The sequence below is a fragment of the Aotus nancymaae genome, unplaced genomic scaffold, assembly GCF_030222135.1.
Source record: "Aotus nancymaae isolate 86718 unplaced genomic scaffold, 86718_ANA_hifiasm-v0.15.2.pri h1tg000020l, whole genome shotgun sequence".
NCBI classification, from domain to species: domain Eukaryota; kingdom Metazoa; phylum Chordata; class Mammalia; order Primates; family Aotidae; genus Aotus; species Aotus nancymaae.
The window spans coordinates 28571565-28593756 of NW_026988432.1; the positions used below are offsets into that span (position 1 = coordinate 28571565).

Here is a 22192-nt window from a genome sequence, read left to right on the forward strand (position 1 = left end):
GCTCACTGGGAAGAAAGAGCCTCTCTTCCTGGACCAGCACACCCCTGGCCAGTGCCCCCCAGGCCCTCTCCATAGAATCTCAATCTCCATCTCTGTCCCCATCCTTGTCCCATCCATTTTTCTAGGCTCTGCCTCCTTCACAAAGCCTCCCTTGACCCCCTGAGCCCTCCCTGACCTCTCTCCCCTGACTTTTCAGGGATGTCTCTGTTCTCACACTTATTCTATCCATTGTCTGTGTGAGAGCTATTCCTAACCAGACTGGAAGCTGCCGGAGGGCAAGGACCTTGCTTTCCCCTCCCTAATCTCTCCCAATCCCCTTGTAAAATACCCAGCTGGAGCCCAACAAACGAACTGAGTCTCACAGACTCAAGGCTGCCGTCTGGCTCCCAGTGCTTCTGGCCTCTGAGCTCCTTAGTTGAGGCTTTTGCAGCCAAGCAGAAGCCACCTGAGTGTGGGCATGACAGCCGACAGGCCCAGGTCCTTGTCTGGAAGCCCCTCTCCTGCCTGCAACCCATTACTCTGAGTGACTCTGCACCATCTGCAGAGGGTAAAGATCTGCCCAGGGACTAGGCCAAAGCCAGGCTTTGAAGCAAGAGTCCAGAGGAGGTGTTTTCATGAGCAGAGGCCATATCTTAGGGGCAGGAGTGGCACCTCTCAAGAGGGGTGCTTTTGGGTGGGCTGTGCCAGCACCGGATTGCCAAGCATTAGCAAAGCAAAGGGAGATATTTGGGGTAGGGGTCATCAGGAGCTTCTTAAATCATTTGTGTGGCATGCCCGAGCTGGGGCGTGGGGAAGCAGGCAATGCCACCCCTCTGTCTAGGGAATCACTTCTCTCCCCCTTCAGTCAGGGTGAGTTGCTCTCACCATCTGCATTCACTCTGGCTTGGGGTGGATAGTTCTGGATGCAGAAGTCCGTGCCCACTCCTGAAGCCATCCCTTCACCTTCCCCTGGACTTGTAAATGCCTCCAACAACCCTTGTGCCCCTAGAACTGTTAAGGCATGAGAGACACACCGGCTCTGAGGTTGGGGATGTCGAAGCCCCACCGCTTACCTCCATAGAGCAGCACAGGACAGCATCCTCCTTCACATCCTGAGATTGCAAGAGCTGTGGAAGATTGGGGCAGAGAATGCCACTGAAGGAGATAGCCGGCTACTAGCCCCTGTAGCTCCCTGCATCCCCTGGGCCACCCTGCCCTCTTCCCTGCAGACCCAGCCCTGATGCAGCTTGAAATAATCTCCAAGGTTCAGGCTGGAGTTTGAGCCCACAAAAGTCAGAGAGCAGAAAGCAAGTTGCACGGGCTGGCAGTAATTTCTCCGACAGGGTTTGAGCAGCTGGAGGTCAGTGTGATGGTGCCATGTGGAGCCCCTGGGCCAGGTCTGAACATTATGATTCAGGAGGCCATTGAAGAGAAAGAAAGCCTGCAGCAGTGAGTGTGCTGGGGTCATCCACCGTTAACAACTGGTCAGCAAAAGTCCTCAGGGAAATGAGATTAACTTAGAGACCTATAATTGGTAACTCCTCTATGGGTGAAGAGCCTCAGCCATTGACTCAGGCACCCCTGGGCCCTGGCCATAGGAGGAGGTCCAGGAATCAAAGCCCTCTTCTCCACTGGCCCAGCGCTGCAGACTTTCAAACTGTGGATTTACTCAGTGGCTGGAATTGCTTCCTAACTATGGCCACGTCTGGGCTGCTCAGAGCTCAGTCTGGCCATGCCACAGTCCATGCTTCCCCTGACCTGCCTGGCTCATTCTCTCAATCTGCCTCTTTTACATTGAGATATCATTCACATAACACAAATCTGTCTCTTTTAAATTGAGATATCATTCACATAACACAAAATCCACCATTTTAAAATATATAATTCAGTGCTTTTTAGGATAGTCCCAGAATGGTGCAACCGTCACCACTGTCTAAGTTCTGAAGAAACTTAACAAACCCATACTCATTAGCAGCCATTCCCTGTTCCCTCCTTACTCCAGCCCCCAGCCACTGCCCCCATTCTATGTCTCTATGGAGTTGCCGTGCTGGCCATTTCATGTAAATGGAATCACACAATTTGTGGCTTTTGTGATTGATTTCTGTCACTTAATGTTTTCAGGGTTCCGTCATGTTGTAGCATGTACCAGTACTTCATTCCTTTTTGTTGCTAATATTCCATTGTATGGATAGGTCACATTTGCTTATCCATTCATCTGTTAATAGACATGTTTACCTTTTAGCTACTAGGAATAGTGCTGCTATGAACCTTCATGTCCCAGGTTTTGCCTGGATGCCTGTGTTCAATTCTCCTGGATATTACATAGCAATAGAACTGCTGGGTCATGTGGTACCTCTATGTTGAGCTTTTTGAGGAACTGCAAGTGTGTTTTCCCCAATGGCTACACCATTTTACACTCTCACCAGCGATGCATGAGGGTTCTGGTTTCTCTACAGCCTCACCAACGCTTAGTCCCAGTTTTCTGATTCACTCTCCACCCCCAACTTTTTTTTTGAGATGGAGTTTCGCTCTTGTTGCCCAGGCTGGAGTGCAAAGGTGTGATCTCGGCTCACTGCAATCTTTACCTCCTGGTTCAAGCGATTCTCCTCCCTGAGCATCCTGAGTAGCTGGGATTACAGGCATGTGCCACCACACCTGACTAATTTCATATTATTTAGTGGAGACGGGGTTTCTCTATGTTGATCAGGCTAGTCTCAAACTCCTAACCTCAGGTGATCTGGCCACCTCGGCCTCTCAAAGTGCTGGGATTATAGGTGTGAACCACTGCAGCCAGCCTTATTCATTCTCTCTTGAACCCCCGGCAGCACTGCTGTGCTGACACCAAGTGCTTGAAACCCTCTCTGGGCATGGCTTCTGAGAAGCTCACCAAGCCCCACTGACCACTCCTTCCATGGACCCCTTTGCTGGCAAATGCTTTTCCTCCTAGTTCGCAAAACAGTTGTTCCTCCAATATCTTCCTCCCCCAATAGTTGTTGTCAGGCTTCTGCTCTTCTCAACGCCATCCCCTCCTGCCATGTTGATCATCACGACTCTCAGGGTCCCCACATCTAGCTTGCCTGGACGGACCTTCCCACACTCGTTGGGCTTCTCTTTCTGGATGACACTATGGCTTTATCATCTTTCCTTCAGAGCAGCTCCCTGTTACCTCCAGCTCAAAACCTCAGTCATTTTGCTCTCCCCTTACCATCCACAACCAAGGAGGTACCAGGTTCTGGCAGTTTTCCTCTAAAATGTCTCCAGGACATTTTAGTCCCACCCTTCTAGGTACCTGGCCTTACTCAAAGCTGAGATTTTGTTGCTTCCCTCATGGGGCTTGTCCCACTTCCTGATTCATCATCCTGGTCCCCCTTCCTTTCCCTGTAATCTATCTTGTACACAACTGGCCAGAGTGATCTTCCTAGCATGCCATACCCCCCGCTACCGTCCCGCTTTTGAAATGCTGGATGCAGAGACGGTTCCTTCACTGGCCAACTTGACAGCATCACCACCCCCTGGAGCAGGGCATGGTCTGTCTTGTTCCGTCTTGGGCTCAAACGGGGATCCAGGTCAGGCCACAGTTAACTCCTAACCCATGACTCAAGGAAGCCCAGTAACCAATATCTAACTCAATTCATGCCAATGCGACCCACTGCTTTCATGGAGAAGCATTTTGGCACATTTCATCTACAGAAATCCTAGAATTATGTCTAGTAGGTCCTCGAATATTGAGTGGAATGTGGGATGAATGAAAAAATACTACATGCTATATAAACCATAAGAACAACCTTCCTACAATTTCCATAAGCTCAAAGTCAGTAGAGATCAATCAAACTACAGACTGGGTCTCCTGATCCCAACACAGTCCTGCACCAGGTGCCAGAGTTCCTTGGTCACACTGAAGAGAGATGACAAAGTCACAAGCACCTGCACCAGGCCAGCACCGTTCACTGCAGAGAGCAAGACAGACCATGCCCTACTCCAGGGGGTGGAGATGCAGAAAACAAACCGCTAACATCTCTATCAGATGGTGTAAGTGCTGCGATATAAGCAGCACTGGTGAGGTGCTGAGTATGTCAATGAGCGTGCTTGAATCACTCCACATTGCAGACACAGATCAAATCATCACATCGTACTGCAGCAATGTATACAATTATGACCTATTCATCAAAAATATTATTAATGATAAATTTTTTTTTTTGAGACAGAGTCTCGCTCTGTCGCCAGGCTGAAGTGCAGTGGCGCGATGTTGGCTCACTGCAACTTCCGCCTCCCGGGTTCAAGCGATTTTGCTGCCTCAGCCTCCCGAGTAGCTGGGATTACAGACATGCACCACCATGGCTGGCTAATTTTTTTGTATTTTTAGTAGAGATGGGGTTTCATCGTGTTAGCCAGGCTGGTCTCGATCTCTCGACCTCATGATCCGCCCACCTTGGCCTCCTAAAGTGCTGGGATTACAGGCGTGAGTCACCACGCCTGGCCCCAAATGATAATTTTTTTTTAAAAAAAGTGATGTTGGGTAACGGTGTGAGGAATACAGGTGTAGTGGCCACGGGTGTCAGGGAGCCAGGCCAGGAAGCCCAGTTAGTATGGTCTGGGGGGAAGGCTCGGGGTGGGTGGGTGGATGGGCCTGTGGCCCATGGAGGGGGCCAGCATCAGGGTGAGGAGCACATAAGAGAGACTTAGGAGAAGAGATTGGGAGGCAGCAGGCCCAGGGCCCATTAGGCCTTGTAGGCCGGAGGAAGACTCTGGGTTTTACTCTGAGTAATGTGAGGGGCCCTGAGAGGGGTCTCATGTTCTTATTTTAGAGAGAGTCTTCCTCTGTTGCCTAGGTTGAAGTATAGTGGCTTGATCATAGCTCACTGTAACTTCAAAGTCTTGGGCTCAAGCAGTCCTCTGTCCTCAGCCTCCTGCATGGATGGGACCACAGGTGCAGGCCACCATGTCCGGATGATTTTTTTTTTTTATTTTCTGTAGAGACAGGGTCTCTCTATGTTGCCCAGGCTGATCCTGAACTCCTGGCCTCAAGTCATCCTCCTGCCTTGGCCTCCCAAAGCATTGGATTACAGGTGTGAGCTACCATGCTTGGCCTGGTTTATGTCTTAAGGGGGCCATTCTGCATGCTGTAGGAGGGAAGGGTGGACGCTGGGGGACCTGGCCAGGCATGGTGACAGTGTGGCCAAGGGCAGCAGTGGGGGCAAAGGGCAAGAGGAGCCAGGCCTGCACACATTTGTCTCCAGAGTGGACGGAGGAGGTGAGAGCTTGGGGCCAAGGAGAAATCATTTCTACTTCAGGCCCCTCTTTGGCTAAAGCCACAGGTTTTTATGACTTCTTCCCATTCAGATGAAAGGGCCGCTGCACTCCATAGCAGGTGTTTAGATTCTGAGTGACTTTATATCTTTGGGGCTCTCCATCCCAACTCTCCATCCTCTCTTCATCCTTCAAGGCTGGGTTACTTCCCAGCTGCTCCTCAGACCCTTCCTGATCACCCCAGCCCTCGCCCTCCCTGCTTCTCACTCCCAAGCACGCCTGCTTCCCCACTATGCACATTCCACACAAGTGAAGACATTTTCCAGGGTGAACTGTTGGCTTCTTGAAGGCAGGGACAGCGCCAAATTCATCTGTGCTGCTCTTTAAGCCCAAGCAAAGCTCCTGGCATCAGTGGGGATTCATGAACTATTGGTCAACATGATTTATGCATTTCTTTTTTGTATTTTTTTTTTTGAGATGGAGTCTCGCTCTGTCGCCCAGGCTGGAGTGCAGTGGCGTGATCTCGGATCACTGCAACCTCTGCCTCCTGGTTCAAGCAATTCTCCTGTCTCAGCCTCTCAAGTAGCTGGGACTACAGGCACCCACCACCATGCCTGGCTAATTTTTATATTTTTAGTAGAGACAGGGTTTCACCATATTGGTGAGGCTTGTCTTGAACTCCCGACCTCAGGTGATCTGCCTGCCTTAGCCTCCCAAAGTGCTGGGATTACAGGCATGAGCCACCACTCTTGGCTCTTTTTTGCATTTTTAAAAGGAAGGGTGGAGGGTGAGAAGAGGGTACAAGATGGCATTTTGAGGGCACACATCCTCATTTACTCACGAAGAGCTGGAGCCAAAGTTTTGCTCTGGCATGAGATAGTGAAGAAGGAGAGGCAAAGTCATGCCCAACCAACCCTGGGGACTGGCTATGCTGCTGGCTTCCAATCTGCATTTGCACAGCTTTAATCTGCCCCTCTCCCGCCATGTTGCATCCATCCACCCAGCCTAGAGGCCCCGCAGCAGGAGCTGAGGACCTTCGGCAGGCGTGGCTGCAGGCCGAATGAGTGTGCAGGCTCTGGGGCCGCTGGACTGCTTGACTGGCCAGAGACACTTTCAGGGACCAGACCTCATTCTCCTTGGTAACTTGCTCAGAACTGGCCCAAGAACTGGGTTTGCAGCAGACACATAGAAAAAGAATCATTTTGGGATGAGTGAGCAGAGGTGGGCCTTAGACTGCTCAAATGATGAGCAGGTGGAGAGCAACAGTCAGCCCAGGGGAGGGCACGGTGTGGGCAGCACATGTGACAGGCACTGAGGACCCTCGGGGCAGCACGCTCTCCCACCCACACAGTTCCAACTCTGGACCTCTGCACACTTGTTACTGGAAATTCTTTTGGCCACCGCAGATCCATAGACCTCACTCCCTCATCCTATGCAGGGCTCTGCGCAAACGTCTCCATGGCAGACAGGCCTTCCCTGGGCAGCCAGCGGGGTCAGTCACCATTGCCCACTTCCCTCCCAGCTCACCCCTCTCTGCGGCCCCTGACACGATGTGTTTATTTGCCTATTGCCGCCTCCCCGCTCTAGAAGGCAAGCTCTACGAGGGTAGGGCGATGTCGATCCACTGCTCCCCCCAGCATCTGGTACACGTTGGAAAATATTTGCTAAGAAACATGCTTTGGGAGCCAGGGACAAACTCACCCAGCTGAGTGTCTGTGAGAGGGAAGGAAAGTACTCACCCAGAGAGACTGCTGGCAAGGCACGCTGGTGCACACACCCTTGAAAAGATGACAGTGAGGGGGATGTGGACGCCCACCCCTCCCCAGACCCCTCTCACCAGAAGAGACGTGGCACAGAATTATTATCGATGTATCTGCAAACATAGAGTGCCTGTGGAACTACAAGCTGGTATCACTCTATAGATGGCAATTTGGTGATAATCATCAACAATAGGCATGTCCACACCCTCTGACCCAGCAGTATTACTTCTAGGAATTTATGCTACACGTACCACCACACACATGCCATACAACACGTGTCCTCTACTATTCTGCAGTACTATACTATACTGTGCTGTACTGTACTGTAATATACATGTTGCTATACTATTATTAGAGCAAAAGATCGAAAGTAACCTGGACCTCCCCCACAAGGGGGCTGGTTAAGTTGTTATAGTATGCCCATGTGGGCTACTCTGCGGCTGTGACCCCTCTCCTGCACAGGGGTCTGCGCATCCCCAAGGAGAGCCGAGGGAGGCTTCCACCGAGCCAGTGCCTGGGGGCCTTTCTTGGGCTACGGGCAAGGGTCTCCCTCACCTAGAGGACTCAGGAGGCCAGGATGAAGACCAGGATGCAGGTTCTGGAAAAAGTTGGAGGGGACGGGTGTGGCTCATCCTGCAGCAAGCCTACCAGAGTCCTGATGGGGTCCAGCATCCAACTGCGAGGGGCTGGTTCAGGGCCTGGGAGGGGCCTGTGACTGTCTGGGACCGGGCTGGAGGGAGAGGTGGGCCTAGCCACGCATACTCAGCAGGGAATATGGGGACTAAGATTTGGAGAATTCTGTGTGGTCTTGCTGGAAGATAGTGTCTTTTATTTATTTATTTTTTTGAGATAGTGTCAGGCCAGGCGTGGTGGCTCATGCCTGTAATCCAAGAACTTTGGAGGCCAAGGTGGGAGGATCACCTGAGGTCGGGAGTTCAAGACCAGCCTGACTGACATGGTGAAACCCCGTCTTTAAAAAAAAAAAGATAGTGTCTCATTCTGTCCCCAGGTTGGAGTGCAGTGGTACAATCATAGCTCACTGTAGCCTCAACCTCCTGGGCTTAAGCAATCTTCCCACCTCAGCCTCCCAAGTAGCTGGGACCAGGGGTGTGCCACGATGCCTAGCTAATTTTTAAAAAAATTTTACTAGATACGAGGTCTCACCATGTTGCCCAGGTTGGTCTTGAACTCCTGAGCTCCAGTGATCCTCCTACCTTGGCCTTCCAAAATGCTGGGTAAATTACAGGCATGAACCACCCGACCTAGTCTGGAACTTCTTTCTTATAGTAAATTTCCCTCATATGCTTCCCCAGGGTGCTTAGCAGGAAAAACAATCCCTAAAATAAAAATTGATGGTAGCAATCACAGGGAAGGGGGAAGGTAAGTATCTGGTGGGAATGAAACTCCAGACAGAGTGGGTGGTGGCACTGGGTGAGGAAGAGGCAGAATCCAGGGGCTGATGGGGAGGAAGGGAGGGTGGCTGGGGATGCAGCCGCAGGCGGGTGTCACGGGCTGACACAGCGGAGCTGCTTGTCAGTGCTTCCTCCTGGGAGGGAGTTGCGCCTGGAGCAACCATTTGTCCCGAGACCGGCTTCTCAGGGGGCTCTTGTCCCTCACCTGGGGCCTGCCAGGTTCTGAGGTTTAGGGAGGAGCAAGGTAACAATACGAGGAATTCCGAGACAGCCAGGCCTGTCAGGCCCTAGAGGCTCTCAATGTGGCTGTGTCTTCCTCTGAGGAGAGAGGGAGGCGTTGACAGGGCTGGGGAAGCCTGCTGGGGTCTCGGGGGTGTTACAGTGAGTGCTGTGCCCTGACGATCAAGGGTCTCCTCCTCATCTCTCCCACAGCCCACAGACTGCGTGCCCTCCACTTCCCGTGATGGGGATGCTTGGGCCTGCAGAGCGGTTCCACAGGCTTCCTGATTTTTCTCTTCCCTTTTCCCATCTTTGTGTCCTCCCCTTCCCAAGCCTTCTTCCCTGGGCATGCCTGAACTCTCCGCAGGCTAGCTCCTGGAGGCACTGCCCCTGCTGCCCTGAACACCCTGGCTCCCGCCAGGGCAAGGGACAGACTGCCCAGGGCCCTAAGGCAGAGCTGGGGACGGGTTCTCAAACCTGAGCCTCCCTTCCAACCTTATCTTTCTCCCGGTTGTTTGGGAAAGTCTGCCTGAAGCCAAAAATCACATTGCGAGAGGGCTCGCCAACAGCCTGCTGGGCTTTCTCAAGGAAGCCAGGCAAGGAGCTTCTCGTCTGACTTGTCCCTCCCAGTTGCTGGGATGCAGAGAGCACAGGAAGGGCCATGGTGGCTGCAGATCGTGTCCTGTCCTCCATGCACAGACCTGCCGGGTGGCTGGCTTTCCAGCATGGATTCTCAGAGCCTTTGGGGTGAAGGGATGGTGGAGGATGCTCCCTCAACCTCCCCTCTGACAGGGAACACAGCTGAGGGCCCTACCTGCTGTTCCGTGGCAGGACAAGGGTGTGGGCCTGCCTCTTCCAGGAGGCCCTTGACACAACTCCACAGGCTTCCTCCTGTTAGAGCGAACCCCAAGTTTCTCTTCAAAGAATCAGTATGTCAGTACGCTCAGCTCTCTTACTCCTTAATTCTCTGTTGTAAAGTTTAGCTTCCTTGTAGTTTCAGTAAACCTTTTCTACCAGTTCTAATCAGTAGTTCACATCTGTTCCCCTGGTCCCCTGCTCCGTCCTGACCCATCCTGGTCACCTGCTCTGGTCACCTGTTTTGACCCCTGCTTACCTGCTCTGACCTGCTGTAACCGTCCTTCCCACTGAACTACCCACTATGCCACTCTGGCTCGTACCCCTGTTCCATTTAAAATAGCCAGTTGGAATTAGACTAGACTGTGCGGTCTAACCCTAGCCAATAGGGGAACAACACAGTAGTAGGGGCTCCCTGCATCAGGCATAAGGACCCCTTCCCCTCCTTGTCCAGATGTGCGTTCACCATTGCTCCATCTGTGAGCTGTACTCTTCTATAGAAGTAAATTTTTGCTGAGGAAATTTATATTTGAGTGCTACGTCTTTTGCAACATCGAAAATTCTACTTATAACACTCCCTGGGGTCCCGTCAGTGCCCCCACCCTCTGGGGCTCCCCACGCTTCAGGGTGATCACTGGCTGCCCAGAAATTCCTACTGGACTTACCCTTAGTGGGTATCATCCCAAGAGAAGAACCTTTCCAGTCTCTTCCATCTTGGCCTAAATGACCTGTCCTGTGTCCCATTTCTCCAGGGCTCTGATTTCCTAAGAGACAGCTCATTTTTGGGATAAGAGAATCCCTGCCAGTATAGAGGGGGCCACCTAGCTCTCTCATTTATGTATGTTCTATTTGGGATCTCCAGGAGACAGCAGCTTCAGTTAGCTCAAAGACAGGTCTCAAAAATTAGTGGCATCTTGAACAGTGACTTGTACACTCATGTTCACAGCGGCATTATTGACAATAGCCAAGAGGTGGAACAACCCAAGTGTTCACTGAAGGATGAATAAACAAACAAGTGGTAAATCCATACAAGGGAAGTATCACCCAGCCTTAAAAAAAAGGAAGGACGCTCAGACACATGCCGCAACAGGGACGAACCCCGAAGACTTAATGCTCAGCGAAATAAGTCAGGCACAGAAGAACAAATACTGCACGATTCCACTTCTGTGAAGTCCTGAGAGGAGTCAGATTCATAGACACAGGGAGGAGAATGCTGGGTGCCAGGAACTGGGAGGCGTGGATGGGGCGTGTTTCATGGGGACAGAGTTGCAGCTGGGGAAGGTGAAGACATTTTAGAGTTGGATGGTGAGGATGCTGCACAACAATGTGAATGTGCTTAATGCCGAAAGACGGGCTGGGCGTGGTGGCTCACGTCCATAATCCCAGCACTTTGGGAGGCCGAGGCTGGTGGATCATGAGGTTAAGAGATCGAGACCAGCCTGGCCAACATGGTGAAACCCCATCTCTACTAAAAATACAAAAATTAGCTGGGCATAGTGGTGCATGCCTGTAATCCCAGCTACTCTGGAGGCTGAGGCAGGAGAATCGCTTGAACCTGGGAGTCGGACGTTGCAGTGAGCCGAGATGGCACCACTGCACTCTAGCCTGGTGATAGAGCGAGACTCTGTCTCAAAAAAAAAAAAAATACATATATATATAAATGGCAACCTTCATATTATATGTTATATGTATTTGTATGTATTTATTCACCCATAAAAAATGGTTAAAAAAGAAAAAGTCAGGCTGGGTAGGGTGGCTCATGCCTGTAATCCCAGCACTTTGGGAGGCCGAGGTGGCCATATCACTTGAGGTCAGGAGTTTGAGACCAGCCTGGTCAACATGGCAAAACTCTGCTTCTACCGAAAATACAAAAATTTGCCAGGCATGATGGCACAAGCCTGTAATTCCAGCTACTTGGAAGGGTGAGGCAGGAGAATCACTTGAACCCAGGAGGCGGAGGTTGCAGTGAGCTGAGATCTTACCACTGCACTCCAGCCTGAGTGATAGATTGAGACTTCATCTCCAAAAGAAAAAAAAGGGCATTGGCAGGAGCAGGCCCCCGTGTGGTCAGGACTGTCCCTCTCCTCTGCTGCCACCTCTGGAAGGTGAGCCGCACCAATGAAGGAGACCAGGCTGCTTCTTCTGGGGGTCAGAGGTCCTGGGGCGGGGGGAGGAGCAGCCCACTCATCAGAGCCTCTGGCACTCACAGGGGTGTGGGCGGGCTGGGGCAGGCAGGCCTCCCGTGCCCTCGAACAGCGAAATGTGTTTCTTGGATGAGAATCCAAGGCAATTGTGCGAGCCCACACAGTGTTTGTTCGGAAGCGAATGCATTCCTGTCCTATTGTCTCTGCTGGAGACTTGTTGTGGGCACACCCATCATATCCTCTCCGGGGAGAAGCCAAGGTGCTGCAGTCGGGCTGTGGCTGTAGGAGGCCCCACAGAAGCCAGGGAGAAAGGCAGTCTGGTGGGAGTCTCCCGGAGTCCCTGGGGGAAGGGCCATGGGCACAGGCAGGCTGCCCAAGGCATGCCCAGGATGTAACCAGGCTGGTAGCTTGGGATGCCACCCCGCAGGGAGGAAAAGGGGGTGCTGAGAACTCATGGGCGAGCCTTGCTGTGCAGGTGGGGATGAGCGCTGGCAATCCCGATGTCTTGCCTTGCTAGTGAGGGGTGCAGTGTCCACTCAAGGCGGGCTGGCCAGCCCACCGTGACCACCGCAGCTCACCCACAGCACAGCCTTCTATGGTGGGAGAGCAAACCTGAGCCACCTAACGCAGCTGCAGAAGAGCTCAGCCCAGCCCCTGCCTGGAGGAGCCTCCCTCCTTTGGTAGCCACCTGAGGTGGGCTGAGGAGCAGCCACCAGGGAGCCAAAGTGGGAAGTTTGCAGAGGGCTGTGATCGGCTGGTCTGCTGGAGAACAAAGCCAGCCAGGGATCTCGGGTGGGTTGGCTAGCTGGGCTGGTGGACAGGCCAGGGTTGTGGGAGGACAAGCCGAAGGTGTGGAAGGAATTGCAGGGCAGGAGAGCGTGAAACATGGAGAAAAGATCATGGCAGGTAAAGGCCGTGGTGGCCAAGGAAGCCAGAGATGGGCACACATGCTGACAGTGGAAGGGACAGGGAGAAGAATGCGGCAGAGTCAGAAGGCCACACCTGCAGGGGGCCTAGGATGGTTGCCACCCACATGTCAGAAGTGCCCTCTGGGACAATTGGCCCATTTGCCTGTGCCTCTGCGGGACCTGGACCTGCACCCACACTAAACCTGGAGGACGGCACAGGGACCGTGCCCATGATAATGACGAGTCATCAAGAAGCGGGCCAATTATGTCTGGGTCTCTGTTCAGGGAGGCAGGAAAGTAGATAATCTATCCAAGAAAGGCTATCATCAAAAATGTGCAGCAGGCTTGGAGTCAGAAGACCTGTTACTCACTAAGACTAACCCCTGGCCTGCCACGTAATCACTCTGCATCTGGGCTTCCTCACCTTAGAACGGGGATAGTATCTGCCTTGGATTGTTTGGAGAGTCAATTGAGATAATGTATGTGAAAGAGCTTTGATACGTGCAGAGCGTGATTCAAATGTAAGGTGTTATTACTGCTATTATGTTTATATCTTATAAACATATATCTTCCCTGAAGATCTCGACACGCTTTGTATGCACCATTCCATTTACCCTCATGACACTCCTGTGGAGACAGGGAAAGGCCACAGGTATTATCGTAACTGCTTAATTGATAGAGAAACTGAGGCTCAGTAGTTAAGTGGCTTGCACAACCCAGACAGCAGGTCTGAGTGGAACTGGAAAGTGCTGGAGAGTCCTGGATCTGTGCTCTCTCCTTTACAGAATGATTTTAATCTCTTACATTAGCTAATTCTTACTTTGCTAGTTGGAGCTCATATATATACATATATATATATATATATATATATATTTTTTTTTTTCTTTGAGACAGAGCTTCGTTCTGTCGAGAGGTTGGAGTGCAGTGGCGCGATCTCGGCTCACTGCAACCTCCGTCTCCCTGGTTCAAGCGATTCTCCTGCCTCAGCCTCTCGAGTAGCTTGGGACTACAGGTTTGTGCCACCACGTCCAGCTAATTTTTGTACTTTTAGTAAAGACGGGGTTTCACCATGTGGGCCAGGATGGTCTCAATCTCTTGACCTTGTGATCTGCCTGCCTCGGCCTCTCAAAGTGCTGGAATTACAGGCGTGAGCCACCACACCCGGCTGGAGCTCATAATTTTTAATTGTGTTGACTGGTGACAATAGTCAACCTGAGCCTTCACAAAATCGAACTGATCTTACCTATTCTTTGTATTGGCCACCACCTATGCAACCATCCACTCATCCATCCTTTTATCTCTCTGTCTACTTTCCTACTTATCCATTCATCCATCCACTCATCCATCCTTTTATCCGTCTGTCTACTCACCTACCCATCCATCCATCCACCCATCCATTCTTTCATCCATCTATCTACTCACATACACATCCACCCATCCATCCATCCACTCAGCAACATTTATGAAATATCTACTGTGTGCTAGACACTATGTAAGTACAGGGATAACAAGAGGAATAATAAGACTTATAACTTTTAGTGTAGTAGGGAGAAAGCAAGAGACTTGCTCGGTACATGGCACTGCAGCATAAGAAGGAACGGTGGTGGTGGAGAACGTGCCAGGCATATGGCATAAGAAAGATGTCCAAAAGCAAAAAATGAGCACTAGCAGAGTACAGTGATGAACGACAAATATTTCGAGATGCCTAAAATATATGGTGCTGGGGGCGGAATGCGCTGATAAAGAAGGCAAAGGCTACATCTTAAAGGGCTCTAGTTGCCATGGTACTGAGTTTGGATTTTATCCCAAGGGACTGAAGAGCCACTGAAAGATTTTCAACTGGAGAGTAGCATAGTAATACTTGCATTTTGGATTGGAGGCAGGGGGACGGTTAGAAGGTTGCTATGCAAAATTGGGGTGGCTTGAATTAAGGCCAGCAGGAAGGGAGGAGGATATTGAAGAGGCAGAAGTGAGGGTGAGGAAAGGATGGCGTAGAAGATGGCCAGCCCCTGGGTTTGGGGCCTGGTAAACTGTGTAAGTGATGACGCCATCAACAACATTGAGAGGGAAGGTGGAGGTGGTTTTAGGGTAAGTGAATGAGTTCAGCGTTAGAAATATTGAGTCCGGGGTCCCTGGGGATGACCAGGGAAGATGACTAGTGGGAGAGTGGTAATCTGGGATCATCAGTGCCCAGGGATTGGTCAAGGCCATTGGTGTGAGTGAGGTGACCTGAAGAACACATGGAAAGAGAAGATGGCAGGGGCTCCCAACCTGAACACAGCGATGCCTAAAGGGTGAGGGAGGAGGAGAAACCCCCAAGGAAGGAAGAAAAGGGCGGTCAGAGAGTTAAGCAGAACACGGGGAAGTGGCTTTATGAGGGCCAAGAGTTCCAATAAGTACAAGGTCACCAGTGTCAAAACTCAGAGAGGTCAAGTAAGGCGAACACTGACCAAGGTCCCCTGGATTTGGTGATTTGAGGAGCATGGGTGAGCTTTGCCATGATGACTTCAGTGCTGCTACTGAGGCAGTGGAAGCCTGGGCTGGGCCCCGCAGGGTTGGAGAGGGCGAAGGAGGTCCAGAAGTGTAGACAGAAAGAGCATACCATTTCTTTCTTTTCCTTTGCAATTTCTACACTTTCTTCTCTCCCCACCTTGCTCTGATCCCCTTCTTTTCTTCCTTCCTTTTTTTTTGGAACCTGCCTGTGGAAGAAGAAAAAGGAGGATGCTGGGGGGAAGGGATGGGTACGGGGTCACGTGGAATGGTCTGGAGTCTGGTGTGGTTAAAGTAGGAGAGGCTTGAGCTCGTTTAAAGGTAGAGGTGAGCCGCCAAAGTGCAGGAGAGGAGGACGGTCAGAAAGGAGGACAGGATCGGGAACACAGATCCGCCTTAAAGAAGAGAAGCGCCACCCCTGTGAAGTGGGAGGAAGGGCGGTGAGGCAGTGGATATAGGTGCTTGTGTAGATGCTCACGTTGCCCAGGCTGGCAACAAAGCTACAAAATTAGTGCTGTTTTATGTTAATCACTCCTGCTTGCCCGCAGTGCAGACAGCTCGCGCAGAGGGGAATGGGCCCCCAAAGCCACTTTTCCACCAGTCTTAACATGGAGCCCGGGTACGGTGGCTATGGTCAGATGTCAGGAAATTTGTGGTTCTGACCTGGCCTTCAGTCCAAGCTTGTGCCCTGTGGTCTGGCTGCCAGCCTTCCTAACTAAGGCGGGCGGGCACCCTAACTGTGGATCAGGCGCCCCAGAGGGAATAATTAGCTTCCTTCCTGCCGAGCTTGCAAACCACCCCGAATAAAGTGGCGACAGTGGATGTCACATGGGGGATGCTTCATCCCACAGCTGGCCCGGGGGGTGGAAACATAATTTGGGGCTCAGGGTAGACATCAAATCCTTTTGCAGACATTGGAGCCAGAAGGCAGGGCCGCGACTCCAGCGGCTCCTCCTGGGGGCCAACCCCCAGCGAGTGACCTAGGCAAGGGGCTAGTTCTGTTCACAGTCCCAGCAACCAGGAATTCCCAGGACTCTAGGGTGGGTTTGAGACTCCAGGGAAGCAGCTGTGTCTGCAGCCAGTGCCTCCCAGCTTCCCCTTTAGGTCCTCCCCATCCCTTCTGGAAGCTTCTTCTGTGCTCACTGCCTCCAGTCCAAGATCCCTGCTGAGGGGTGACAGGAAATGCCTAAGGCAGCTCTGAGGTTCCCCTTTAGCGCGGGGGCCTCTGAGGGTGACCAGAGCCTTCGGACTCCTCATGCCTCACCTGGCTTACATATTCTGAGTGCTTGTTCTATGTGCTCTGTGTGTTTTTAAAGATCCATTTGATCTTTCTACCAGATGGTCTGAGTTAGGCACCACTGCAACGCTTTTCATGTCACAGCTGCAGAAACCGAGGCAAGGGAGGAAAATGACTTCTCCAAGAGCAACGAGTAGGTGGAAAACGGCTTCACTCCTGCTCCCCAGCGAGTCCCACATAGATAGGCTGAGGGGAGAGGCTGGTCAAAGGTGGGGTGACGGCACATCCTGCTTGCCTGGAATAGTCCCAGTTTTCACCTGTCATCTCAAAGGCATTGGTAAAAGCGTCCCTTCTGCTCTCCAAACCTCCCTGATCGGGATCATTTAGGGTCACCTAGATAAGGGAGGGGTGCTGGGAGTGTTTCCCAGGCCCCCGGATCACCTGACTAGTCCATAGCCCTCTGGCCTATTCCACTTCCCCTCGCTGCGCCTCAGGGCCCCTATTATAGAGTGTGGCAGTGCTGCTGGCCAGCTAAGGGCCAGGCAGCTCGGGTGGGGAGGAGGGCTCGGAAGACTACCGAGCGCCCTGTGGCCTAGTGGGTGGTGGTTATCATCGCAGGAGATCAGAACTCCTGGCCTGCAGGCGGCATTTGAGCCCGCCAGCCCTCCCCACTCCCTGGAGGGACAGGGTAGAGTTATGCTAACTGGGAACACTGGGTATGGCTCCCCGAGGGAGCACAGGGCCCTGGGGAGAGCAGCTGGAGGAGAGAAGGGTGGAAGAGCGGTTACTGGCCCAGCTCCCCACGGGGCAGCCCAGCCAGCAGTGCCCGGCCTAGGGGGAAATCTCTGACCCTCCCCCGTCAGGCCGCCCTCTCCAGGAAGGACTGCATTATATGTCTAACTCTGTACAACACAGATCCTTGAGACAAGGGACAGTTTGGGCAGCCAGGGGCCAGTCCTGGGGCTCCAGGTGGGTGGGAGCCTCCCCCCAAAGGCCCACAGGACTGTGAACTCACAGGTCTTGTCACAACCCCTTGACCTCCACCAGGCTGGGACCCTGGGCAAGCAGAAGGGTAGGGCAGGGGCCTCAGGCTGCCATCTGCTCCTGGCTGAGCCTCCTCCCTGCCCCCAGCCCCAGCTCCTTCCCCCAGCCCCTGCTTCTGGCCCCTACCTCCACCCACCTGAGGCCTGGACTTGACCTTGCTGGCTGCAGGGGGAGGGTGTGATAAGCATCTCCGTGGAGGGAGCTAGCTGCCTGCAAAGGCATTTTCCGCTCTCTAAAGTAAACAATCAAACAGGAAATTAATCGAGAAACCCACATCAACGGAAGGTTCAGGTTGTGATTTTCACAGCCCCAGAGCCAGGAAATTCAAAGTTACAGTTCCCATAGTAACTTGCCTGTAGAATCGGTGACTGCTGGGCTGGAACAAGGCCCTGAGGGGTCAACTAGGCCAGTCCTTGCCTCCGGAAGGCATCGCCCAGCAGTAAGTCTGAGAGTCTCAGGGTAGGCTGCTCTTCTGAGGTGGAACATTAATCCTGAGAACGCTGCGAGGCCAGGGTTCTACCTTCCATGCTCACAGGAATGGGTGCTCAGCTGACCTCTCAAGGATTCCATCGTCCCACCTTCTATAATACATTCCCGTACTCCCTTGAGCACACCCATCCACAGGCCTGCATTCTATGAAACGGGAATAACACTCATCAGGCCTCCTGCTTCACCGGCTGCAAGGCAACCAAGTGCGGGGCTGAGCGAGGCCTGGTTTTCCACACTCACGCCCCACCAGCCTTGTTCTACTCAGTCCCATGAGACCTGACCTCCCTCTCCACCCCATCCCCACTGCCCCTGAATCTTATAACTGGCACTGGCCCATCCCCTGGTTGTTTCTCTTCCGAGAGACATCTCAGTGGAATGACAGGTCCAGGAGCTTTGGAAACAGCCACCAAGGCAGTTCCATGACTTGGAGATCCTTGTCACTCCAACCCTCCCACCCCCTGGCAGGACCAAGTACATTGATATTAAGCTCAGTGAACACTTACTGCCCCCCTGACTGATAACCGGGTAGATTTAATGAAACCAGAGGCAAAGCCTCCACATCCAGTAGGTAGGGGCTGCGCGTCTTGGGTGGAGTTCTCTTTTGTGTGTGAGCCCTGAGGAGTCCCTGCCTGGCAGGAAAGGAGATAAGGGCGTCAGAGCTCAGTTCCAGAAGGAAACAGTCTAGAATCCTTCCCTGAGAGCCACCCTGCCCTCCCACCCGAGATGGCCACTGATAGCTGCCTGGCCTTATCAGCCAGGCGTGGGACCCCTGGGATAACACCAGCTGAGGAGACAGCCAGTGCCTGCCAGGCACCGGGCCGGTGGCAGAGGGGGCCTGCCGGCCTGCCCACATGCCAGCCTGGCCCCTGAGCCAGTGCCTTGAATTGAGCAAAGCAGTGTCAAGACACAAGTGGCGCCTGCTGGAAAGAGACAGAGCGTCTCCTTAATTTCCTAATAGGCCCAGCCGCATGCCAGGGGCGGACAGGCCAGCTCAGAATGCCTAGCCTGGCTTGCGAAACAGTCCTTTCCTCCTCTGGGTAAGCTTCCCTGGGGGCGACTAAACCGCAGTCCAGCCACCCAATTCCCTGGAGGAGCTGGGCTGAGCCGGGGCCACGAGGGCGCTGCCCTAGGCAGAGAGGCTGAGTTCTCTGCCTTCTTGGAGGGAAGCTCGGGGAGGCCACAGCTGTAGTGGCCACCCACCAGCTCAGAAGGAGGGCCTCCCCATGCCCAGAGCCCAGGGGCTGCCCCAGTCACGGGTCCCCTGCCTGCTCACTGAGTGGGCACAAGATCATCTGCAGGGCTGTGCCAACTTACAGTTCCCTGAGCTTGAGAAGAAGCTTCATAGAAGACTTTTTATGGGATGTTGTGTTAACCAGGTACCCTCCTAAATGTAGGGGGCTGTTACCAACCTTGGACTTTATTGAGCATGAGTCGGGGAGGGCATAAATAACGAGCAAGCGTCATTTAGAAAAGGCGCACACTGGCCCACTCCTCTGCCACCGGGCATGGAAGTCTGAAGAAACCTTTGCTTAAACCATGTCCTTTTTTGCATGATAATCTGGGCTTGCTGTATTTACATCTTGCAGTAGCCTGGTTCCCAGAAAGAGGTGCCCGTCTTCTGGGGTAGGGGTGGGGTGGAGTGAAGCTGCGTGGCAGGAGCTGGGTTGGAGGGCTATCCTCTGGGTGAGGGAGTGCAGCTGGTTCTGCAGTGGGTTTGGGCATAAGGCAGTAAGCAAGGACCAACTGGGTAGGACAGCTGGGCTGGGGACAATTAAGCTCTGTTCACGTTCAAAGAAGAATCAGACTGTGCTAGGGGCATAATTAGCATTGTGCTCAGAGGAGCAGCCGCCCATTGGAGGAGCAGACAGGCCTGGGCTGAGAAAAGGGCCTGGGGCTGCCCGGGGTGTCTGCAGGGATTTGGTAAGTACTTTTTGCCAAATCTAAGAGGCTCGGAGATAAGAGAAGTTAATTGGCGCCTGGAAGTTTGGCTTTAGAGTCTTACCCTTAGCAGAATATAAATTTTAATAATAGGGCAACTCTAAGTTGAGATGATCTTTCTGGATGAATGAGCATGCGAGTCAATATTTTGTTATCACCCATGCATTCTCACTGTGTTCAACTGGCCAGGCTGCATGGGGTGAGGGCTTAGCCTGGCATTCAGGCGCTCACTGGCCCACTTCCGCCCTGGGCCCTACAGCCTTCCTACCTCGTCACCTTCACAGACCTCCAATCTACCCACACTCGTCTGTTCATAGGTCTAAGGATGCATCCTGTCCCTATCTGCCGCTGGCTTTTGCTGAAGATTCTCTGGGCTATGCATGCCTTTTCCCATTTTGGCTCCACTGACCAGATCCCTTGAGACCAACTGCAAGAGCCTCCTCCAGGAAGCCTTCCCTGATCTTCTCTGACCTCTGTAGCCAGAAGACTCACCACTCCCAGCCTGGGGCAACTGTTGCTTCCACCTAGTTCTAGGTCTCGTCTAGTATCTACCTAGATTAGCTTTTCTTCACATTGCTCACACAGGAACTTGAGTTCACCTAGCCCTCTTGGAAGACCTGAAGATTGGATTTGAAAGAAGGCATGGCTTTCTGCTGGCTGGGGTGAGGCCACTTGGAAGGGCCTCTGTTTCCTGGGATGCAGCCCTACAGCGACATAAAGCCTTGGAGCATAGCAAGTCCTGCATCCAACTTCTGCAGGGAGCCTGAGGGGGTAGTAACAACTTTTCATTCATTCACTTGTTCGACAAGGAGGCACAGATCCTGGCCTCATAGATTTATGAGTCTGGGAGGGAAGACAGATGTTGCATAAGCAGATCAGCATTTGGAACAGAGGCTGTAAAGTGAGACTGGCTGGATTCTAACCCTGACTCAGCTGCCTCACTGGTCATGTTGTGCAATACAGGAGACCTCTCTGTGTCTCAGTTTCCGTATCTGTGAAGTGGGATAGTAAGATTACCTCCCGCCAAGGGTAGCTGCAAGGGTTAAAGAAATGATGTGGAATATTTAGGATGGCATCTGACACGCAGTGAGCTCAGTCAGTGGTGGCTCTTGTTACTGAGTGAGCTGCAAGCAGCACAGAGGAGGGTGCAGTGTGTCAGTGATGGGAAGGAGAGGAGGCTCAGGGACAGCTTCCTGGGAAGAAAGCTTTGAAGGTGGGGTGAGGAGAGGAAAGGAGGGAAGGACACCATGGACAGGGAGGAAGGTGAGCCTGGAGTGCTGAAAGAGAGGGCGGCAGGGTGAGGCTGAGCCCAGTTAGAAGGCTGGTGGAGAATTCAGGGGAAAGGAGACAGTGGCCTAACCGAGCCGTGGAGAGGGAGAAAAGTGGTGGCCAGACTAAAAAATCTGCGAGAGCTGCTGCTCACAGACCCTGGGGACTGGCAGCAGGGTCGGGGTCGGTGTGAGTCAGGGATGGCCTCGGGTCTGCAGCCGGCACAGCCTGGAGGTCCTTTGCTGGGAGGAGGTGCAGGCTTGGGGAGCAGAAGACAGGTTCCACTAGGACCCTTAGAGTTTGGGGGGCCGGTGGGCAGGTCGGGGGAGGTGTCAGGGAGATGTGCCCAGGCCTGGAGATGCAGATCTGGAGTTTGTGCAGGTCACATTTGGGGGCTGCTGCTGTCCTTGAATCTGCCTGTGACCAACACAGGCTTCGGGTCCTGCCCTGGGGCCCCACCCTGGCTCCCGGCCAGCCGTCACTGCCTGTCCCCTGGCAAATCCCTCTACCTCTCCGTGCTTCTGGTTAAGGGGCCATCCAATCAGTGAAGTTTTGGAGAAGGCCGTAAAGGTGAACACAGCGCCTGAGGGAAGGCTCCTACACTAAACTCTGGCATTGGCCCCAAGGGAGACTGAGGTTTTGGGGTCACGCACATACCTTGAGCCGCCCAAGTGTGTACAGCTACAGCCTCAAGCACAGAAACGCTGTCTGTGTTGTGCTTTCTATGTGGCTTGAAAGGGGACTCGTTTCAGGGGGGACACAAAAATCCATCTTGATATTTCCTCAGATTTTCTCCAGCACCTGCCTGTGCAAGCGCCCAAGTGAGACATGGTCCAGGTGGGCCCGGCGCCGAGAGGCTTACATGAGGCCTGGGCCGCCCGGCAAGCTCAACTCGGAGGGCACTGGCTTGGGAAGGCGGGGCACCTGCCTTCCCACAGGCATTCCACCCGGGATGAAAGTTCAGTGCAGGCTCCAGCTCCTATGTGAGTCTCCCCCGAGCCCACGGGCTGTGGATGTGCTGGGTGTTGGGAGAGAAGCAGGAAGAACAAGCAGGTGCTTTGTTGCTGTTGTTTCTGGATTTTCATTAATTTCAAGACTACATACTAGGAGCAGTGAGGACTCTTCCTCCTTTAAGGACACTGATGGGGAGCAAGTGTGGGGGAAAGTAGGGAACAAATCAGTTCTTCTATTTTCCAGTGTA

General features: G+C 52.9%; 1 protein-coding gene across 6 annotated transcripts in view; it reads right to left on the reverse strand.

Moving 5' to 3' along the window:
• The window catches only part of CTIF (cap binding complex dependent translation initiation factor), a 328449-nt gene that overhangs the window by 4470 nt on the left and 301787 nt on the right, over positions 1–22192 (reverse strand). For all 6 annotated transcript variants that reach the window (XM_012440818.3, XM_012440816.3, XM_064379201.1 and 3 more), the window contains one exon: positions 1053–1106. In XM_012440818.3, coding sequence (XP_012296241.1) covers positions 1053–1106 — 54 coding nt within the window. The remainder of the gene's footprint in view (positions 1–1052; positions 1107–22192) is intronic.